The sequence below is a fragment of the Trypanosoma conorhini genome (genome assembly GCF_003719485.1).
Source record: "Trypanosoma conorhini strain 025E chromosome Unknown Tco_14.4_contig_00784, whole genome shotgun sequence".
NCBI lineage: Eukaryota > Euglenozoa > Kinetoplastea > Trypanosomatida > Trypanosomatidae > Trypanosoma > Trypanosoma conorhini.
In genome coordinates, this window is record NW_021704874.1 from 1 (window position 1) to 7,422 (window position 7,422).

A 7,422-nucleotide genomic window follows, 5' to 3' on the forward strand; every position below is an offset into this window, starting at 1 on the left:
GCTCACGCTGACAGGCGGCGGCAGCGACGCCGTCTTCGCCCACAACGTTGTGGAGGGCCCCGCCGCTCCCGCGACGCTGCAAGCCAAGGCGAGCGTGACGCCGCCGGCGGCGTTGCTGGCGGGCTGCAACACGAAGGACGGGGCGGAGTTGACGTACTTGGACGCCTTCGCGGCGGCCCGCCGGGTGGAATGCGGCGCCTGCAAGGACGGCGACGCGGCGTGCCGCGTGCCTGGGCCGGAGATGTTTGGAGCCGCCGCGGTGCCGCGGCCGGAGGCGCCTGTGGAGACGAGCACGGGCTGCGTGGTGGGCCAGACGCTCACAAACGTCTCACTGGACATGTGGAAGACGCACCACTGCTACGTGGGCGTGACCTTCAGCGGCGCGGGCGCGGTGGCGAAGTTCTCGCTCACGCGAATGCCGCTGCACCTCCCTATCAACATCACCTTCTCTGGGTGCACGTTCCTGGACGGGGCCGCGCTGCACTTTATGGGCGGCCGCGACCTGGCGGAGTCCGCTGGCGTCCTGATCCGCGTGCACAGGACGGTGATGCGGTCGGCCAGCGTGTACATTTCGTATGCCCTCCCGCGCGGCACCGACATCGCCGTCACAGAGGTCGACGCAGAGCAAATTTCCCTAGCCGTTGGCACCAACGGCCTCTCCAACAGGTTTGCCGCAGTGGCGTTGCGGGACGTACTGCTCACCGGCGCTTCCGCGCTGCTGCTGCGCGACGTCAACCTCCGCCGCCCACGGCGGGTGGCGGGGTATCTCCCGAGTGGCTCCTGCCTCTCCGTGGAGGAGTCGCTGACGCTGCTGGAGGGGAGCGCGCTGTACGTGCAGCACTGCACCCTTGCGGGGGCCAAGTCCATTGTGGAGCTGCGCGGCGCGACCAAGCTGGCCAACCGCTCCGTGTTGGCGCTACACAACAACGTGGTGCTCTCGGGCGAGAGCATCCTGGACAGCAGGGACGTCGCACTGGAGAACCTCAGTGTCCTTCGCATGGTGGGGAACCGTGGCCCGGTGCGGTTCGGCGTCTACCTCTACGGTGCCTGGACCGCGCGCCAGTCGAGCTGGGTGGAGCTGCGTGACAACGACGTCGAGGCCGCCGAACTGCTCCGTGCCGCCTCCGCCTACGCCGTGGACCTCGACGGGAGCAGTGCGCTGACGCTGACGGGCTGCAAGATGCGGGCCACGGGCCCGACGCAGGCGCTGCTAAAGGAAGGCGCCGACGCCGGGCACAAGTTCGTCGCGGGCTGCCTGACGGTAGGGAAAGAGCTACTGACGACGGAGGCGGCAATGACGGCCGTTGGCATCAAAGGCGTGACGACGGTGGCGCAGTGCGGGGCGTGCGAGCCACGTGGCCTCTGCTTTGACGCGCTGACGACGGCGAGAAACGGTTGCACGTGCGAGTGCGCGGCGGGCGGGTACGGTGACGCGTGCGTCCCGTCGCGCCTGGCGCTCCCGCCGCCGCCGCCGTCGCTCTCGCTGCCGCAGCCCCCTGCCGACGGCGACTGCGTCAGCGACATGGCGTACCCGGAGGTGACGCAGACGGTGGGTGCCGGGCTGTCGCGGCTGTGCTACCGCAACGTGACCTTCAGCGGGGCGTTTATGCGGCTCACGGTGGACGTCGCCGCGATGGCCGGGGAGGCCGCCAGCGTCACCTTCGACGACTGCCGGTGGGAGCGGGGGGCGGCGCTCATTATTGCTGGCGCCGCCAACCCGGCCGTGGGTTTGCTGAACATCGTCGTGACGCGCAACAGTTTTGAGGACGCCGTGCTGAGCCCCACCGGCGCGTTCCCGCCGCGCACAACCATCAGCGTCGACGGGAACCGCTTCAACGTGACGCGGGCCATTCCGGTGCCGGGCGTGGTGTTCGACCACCCGGCCTGCCTCCTCGCGCGGGAGTTGACGCTCAGCACCCGCTCCACGCTTCTCCTCGAGGGCAACAGCTTTCACACGGCGGGGCCGGACTCCGTCGCGGTGTACGTCGCGGAGGGTGGCGTGGCAGTGCGGTCGCACTCGGCATTCGCGATGGCGGACAACACCTTCACCGTCACGGGCGGCGGCGGCGCGGGGCTCCACGTGGCAGGCGGCGCTAGTGGGACGGCGGTGCAGGTGCGGAACAACTCGGTGGTCAGCGTGGCGCGCAGCGTCGTCTCCGGCGCGCTGAAGAGCTTTGTGCGCTTTGGCTCCCTGTCGCTGACGGAGAAGTCCGCCCTGCTGCTTGAACGCAACGTGGGGCTGGTTGTGAGGTCGGTGCTGCACGCGGAGGGGGCGGTGGAGCTGCTGGACTCTTGGGTGTGGATCCACAAGAACGCCGCACACGACAACGCGAGTGTCGTGTGCCGCGTCGGGCCTGTAACGACGCGGCGGTCGCGTCTGGTGGTGTCCGGCAACAGCGTGTCCCCTGTGCGTGACGGTGCGGGGGACGCCGCGCTGCTCAGCTCCTCCAGTATTTCAAAGGGGGATAATTCCTCGGTCCTTGTTCTCGCCTGCAACCACCTGGCGGAGGCGACGGACGCGACGGACGCGGTGCCGAAGGGTCTCGGCGCGGTTTTTTCCGTCAAGGTGGAGAGCTGCGGGGGAAAGTGCGGCCAGGCGGCGCCGTGCTTCCCCGGGTATACGACGACGGCTTCGGGTGACGGCTGCGCCTGCACGTGCGCGGAGGGCGGCCACGGCGGCGCGTGCCTGCCCGTCGACATTCCCATGAACTATGAAGATCCGTGCGTGCGGGACATGAATGTGACGTGGGAAGTCATGGCCGGGTTCCAGCAGTCGGCGGTGTGCTACGTGGGGGTGACCTTCGCCGCGGACGTCGTGGTGGACGTGGCCGCGATGTCTGGGAGCGCGCGCAACGTGACGTTGGCAAACTGCACGTTCGTGGGCGGGGCGAGCCTGTACGTTGTCGGGTGGGCGTCTGAGCCGCCTGAGGGCCTGCAGGTGGAGGTGCTGGTGAGCGGGCTTGAGTCGCGCTCCGGCGGCGGCGTGCTGCTGGCGAACCGATACCCGCCGGGCTCGCGCGTCACGGTGGTGGACTCTGTGCTGATTGCGGAGACGCGCGTTGCGTACCGCGGCGCCTACGACCTCGGCGGCGCGTCGGGATGCCTCGTGCTGTACGGCGTGAGCCTGACGGGGAGCGTGCTGACCGTCGCGCGCACGCAGGTGGTGGCGATGTTCGGCGACGCTGTCGGCGTGCTGGTGGTCGGCGGCGTCGCGCTGCCGTCGCGCGGTGCGCTGTACCTGGACCGGCTCTCGGTGCAGACCGCGCTGGGGCTGTGCGTGTCGGTGGAGGGTGGTGTGGCGGCCAGCGGCGGCTCCGTGCTCGCGTTTGTGGACAGCGACTTCCTGCTGTGCAGGCACGCGGTGGCGGTGGACGGGGAGGTGCGCGTGTCGGGCTCTACTCTGGCGTTCGTGCGGAGCGAATTCGCGTCGACGCAGGACCACGCGGTGGCGTTTTCGTCGACGGTGCACCTGGACGGCGGGGCGATGCTGCTGGCGAAGGAGAACGTGCACGACAGCGCGTCGAAGGAGATGCTCTACGCCGCCGGCGCCGTGACAGCGAACGGGAGTACGCTGAGCTTCGTGCGCAACCGGGGGCTCTTCCCGCGGATGCTGTCGGTGGAGCTCTCGCTCGCCGCGGGGGCGCACCTGCGGGCGGCGTGCAACCGCGCCGGTGGGCGTGCCCTGGCGACGGCGGACGAGTACGCCGCCGCGGGCTTTGGCGACGCCGCGCGCCTAGAAGTGGTTGGGTGCGACGCCTGCGACAAGGACACGTATTGCTACGCGCCCGGGACGGCGTCCGCGAGCGGGCGGGACGGTGCGTGTGTGTGTGCGTGCGGCGGCGGCGGGTACGGCGAGGCGTGCGTGCCGGTGGGGGAGCCCGCGCTGCCGCCCGCTGGTGTCCCCGCGTCGAGCGTCTTTGCGATTGAGAATACGGTGGTGCAGTCGGAGTTCGTTGTGCCGAACGGCGCGCGCGAGGTGAGGCTGCGCCACGTGGTGCTGGACGGCGTGCATCCGGTGCTCTACGTGCCGTGGATGGCGCGAGGTGACGTGCACATCGTCGTCCAGAACGTGTCGCTGCGGAACGGCGCCGTGCTGTACGTGATGGGCGGAACAGTCGCCTCGCGCGCGAGGGCGGCGGCGGTGGCGCGGCAGTTGGAGGTGTCGGTGTGCAGCGTGGAGGCGTTCAACGGCGCAATTGTGCTGGCGGGGAAGTTCCCAGCGGGGTCCGTGATGACCGTCACCGACTCCCTGCTGATCACCACGGAGCCGACGCCGCTGGTGTACCTGCCGGGCTCGCCGTCCTCGCCGTCCTCGCTGTACGCCCCGGCGCTGGTGCTGTCTGACCTGCGGCTGGTGAATTCCACGCTGGCGATGCACGGGGTTGCCTTCCTGGCGGCCACGAGGGACGGGCGGACGGTGGTGGTCGAGGGCGCCGCGCTGGAGCTGCACGGCAGCGGCATCGCGCTGGACGGCGCCGCGTTTGGCGGCGACTACGCCGTGCACGTTGGCGGGCGAGCGGTGCTCGCGGGCGGCGCGGTGCTGCGCGTGTCGGAGAGCCAGCTGCACGCCGGGATGGGCGTGGTGTTTGCGGGGGGGCTCGCGGTGAATGCGTCTGCCGTCGTCGTGAACGACAACACCGGGGCGCTGGCCGGCGACGGCGCGCTGCTGGTGCTGCGGGAGGCGGCGTCCTTCGCGTCCGGGTCTTGGCTCTCGGTGCGCGGCAACGCCGTCGGCGGCGGGCGGCGGCTGCTCTCGTTGGCTCCCGCGACGGAGCTGTCGCAGAGCACCTTCGCGCTGTACGGCAACACCGGCAGCGGCGGCGCCGTGATGGACGGCAGCGTTGCGCCTGGGGGCGCCGGCGGGGAGTTCGTCGTCGGCTGCCTGACGCTCAACGGGCGGGTCCTGGCGCCGGCGGAGTACGCGTCCGTCGGCATCACCGGACACACACGCGCCGTGGCGTGCGGTGCGTGCGACGCCAGCGTGAGCTGCTTTGCCGCAGCGACGAAGTCGGTGTCGGGCTCCTGCCGCTGCCGCTGCGCCGAGGGCGGCTACGGACGCGACTGCCTGCCGGTGCACCTGCCGCGCGTGGACGGCTGCAACCGCACCGTGGCGTGCCCGGCGCTGGACGTCTCCACGCCGTCGGGCCGCGGGCTGACGCTGGAGGACATCCGCGCAAGCGGCGCCGACCCGAAGCGGCTGACGGTGGCGCTGCCGCCGCCGTTCCGCTGGGCGGGCGACGCCGACCTTCGCCCGTACTTGAGCTTCGCGCTGGCGTCGGCGGCGCAGCCGAACGGCTTCAGTGGGCCGTGGGGGGCGCTGCTGCGCAACGCGACTTGGCTGCGCCACGCGGCGGACCCGCACAGGGTGCTGGAGCTCACGCTGCCCGTGCTACGACCGCTACTTTATCGGAATGGACGAGGAGGTCGTCCTTCGGTACACGCCACGCGCGGTGCACGGCGGATGCAGCGGGGTGCTGCAAGGGGCGTTCACGATTGCCTCGAACACGCCGCCCGGGCTGCCGCGGGCGCTTCTGCTGCTGAGCGGTGTCGGCGCCGGCGCGGCGGCGGCGGCTGTGGCGGTCGGAGGCGGCCTCGGCGCCCTGCTGGAAATTCAGACATTCGGCACCTTCAATATGATGAAGTGCGCGCCGGCGTGGGAGCGTGAGAGTTTTGCGCTGCTGCCGTACTTCCTCTCGGTCTTCGCCGGCCTTGGCCCCCTGTGGATGGTCGTGGGCAACATGCTGATCGTCGCGGTGTTCGGGGGCCTGCACTACGCGGCGACCGTTGCGTACCGTCGTTGCCGTGGCGTGGACGCGGCAGACGCGTGGGCGGCGCTGCGCTTCCCGAGCCTGACGTACCTCGTGGCGTGCGCCATGCACCCCGGCATCTGCGCCTGCTCCGTCCTCCTGCTGGCGACGCCCGGCGCCGAGCCGCAGCACTACGTGGTCGGGGTCGTCGGCGCCCTCTACGGCGTGGCGTTCCCGGCCGGCGTCTGCCTCTTCCTCACGCGCCGCGGCCAGGCGGAGTTTATGGAGTACACGGCGTTTGCAACGCGGCCGCTGCCCGTGCGGTGGCTGTACCCCGTCGGCTACTGGGGCCCGCCGGCGCAGCTGCGGATGTGCGGCGGCGCCTTGGCGCAGGTGAGGGGCGGAGGAGCGTACCGGTGCGTCTTTGAGCTGTCGGTGTTGTGCCTCGTCGGCGTGCTCGCGGCGCTGCAGCCGCCGCTGGAGAGGTGCTCTCTCCTGTACTTCTGCATGGCGGCGGTGCTGTTCCTTGCGGCCGCCGTGACGCTCTGCGTCAACATGATGCGCTCCCTCTTCCAGACGGTGATGCACACCGCCGGACTTGCGCTGCTCGGCACTCTCTGCCTCTTCAACGCGGCGGCGTATCGGGCGCCGGGCGACGGTTGGGTGCGGGCTTACGCGGCAATCGCGCTGCTGCTGCTGTGCGTGCTGCTTGCGGTCACGGTGTACAACCTGGTGCTCTGGTACGTGGAGAGCCGCAACTGGCGGCACCTGCGCGAGCAGCGAAAAGCCCCGGTCCCCTGCCCCCCATACAACTCTGACGCGGAGAAGGAGAAAGACGTCGACGGCGACGTTGGCTCGAATGAGCCGGCCGTGTGAGGCCTGCAGGAGGCCGGCGCCCAAGTGGGGGTGGTGGTGGGGCGCGGGGAGGAGGCGAGAGGCAACGACACACGGGGGGCGCTACGGCGTCGACGCATGCACGTGTCCGCGCGGCTGCCTCGCGGAGAGTCCAGGATCGCAAGGAATCACAAATAAGCCAAAACGGGGACGGCGGGGGGCGAGTGTGTGAGGGTGTGTGAGTGTGTGGGGAAAGAAGGACGTGGTGGGGGCAAAGCCAAAAAGAAAATATGTTTAACACAAACTGAACTGGGACAGGGACAGGGGGCGGGGGAGCTGTACATAATGTAATGTAATATACATCTACTGTATATTTATAAGCATGCAAACACACACACACACACGCACGGGGACGGAAATTGGGGTTGTGGGGGTGAAATCGGGTCTGGGGGACGCGCTTGGTTTGCGTGGGCCGGCCCTGAGGCCTAGGCGCTGCTGCGTGGCGCGCAGGGCGTACGCTGTCGCCAGCGAGATGAACGCACTGTGCGTGTACTTTTTTTTGGGGGCGGGCGGAGGTTTCCACGTTTTCCTTTTCTTCCTTTTTTCTTCCTTTTTCCTCTTGTCTGTTTGCCTTCCGCCGCTCCCTGCCTGCCGTGCAGCCGCGCTCCGAGTGTGTTATGCCGTCGAGCCCCAGCGGGGAGAAGCCGTCGGCCGCGGCGGTGAAGCGCGCGCGCAGTCGCTCCCCGCCCGCGACGCCGCCGGAGAAACGCGCCCGGCGCTCCACGCGCAGCCGGACACCGACGCCGCCCTCCCGCTCGCTGAAGTCGCCGCCGCGTCCCCG

At 69.9% G+C, this 7,422-nt stretch overlaps 2 protein-coding genes across 2 annotated transcripts, besides 4 other annotated features; both read left to right on the forward strand.

Annotated features, from left to right (window-relative positions):
- On the forward strand, positions 1 to 5,665 carry Tco025E_08445 (dispersed gene family protein 1 (DGF-1); the record flags this gene model as incomplete). Its single annotated transcript, XM_029375294.1, has 1 exon — positions 1 to 5,665. A coding segment is annotated over one exon (5,665 nt), but the record flags the coding sequence as incomplete, so codon positions are not given.
- A 58-nt stretch (positions 5,666 to 5,723) lies between these two features.
- Positions 5,724 to 6,623, forward strand: Tco025E_08446 (putative dispersed gene family protein 1 (DGF-1); the record flags this gene model as incomplete). The annotated part of the gene is made up of 1 exon (XM_029375295.1): positions 5,724 to 6,623. The coding sequence occupies one exon, from the start codon at positions 5,724 to 5,726 to the stop codon at positions 6,621 to 6,623; it is 900 nt and encodes a 299-aa protein (XP_029224594.1).
- Positions 6,624 to 6,805: 182 nt separating this feature from the next.
- Positions 6,806 to 6,830: a microsatellite.
- Positions 6,831 to 6,924: 94 nt separating this feature from the next.
- Positions 6,925 to 6,952: a microsatellite.
- Positions 6,953 to 6,966: 14 nt separating this feature from the next.
- Positions 6,967 to 6,989: a microsatellite.
- A 176-nt stretch (positions 6,990 to 7,165) lies between these two features.
- Positions 7,166 to 7,210: a microsatellite.
- Positions 7,211 to 7,422: the final 212 nt, after the last annotated feature.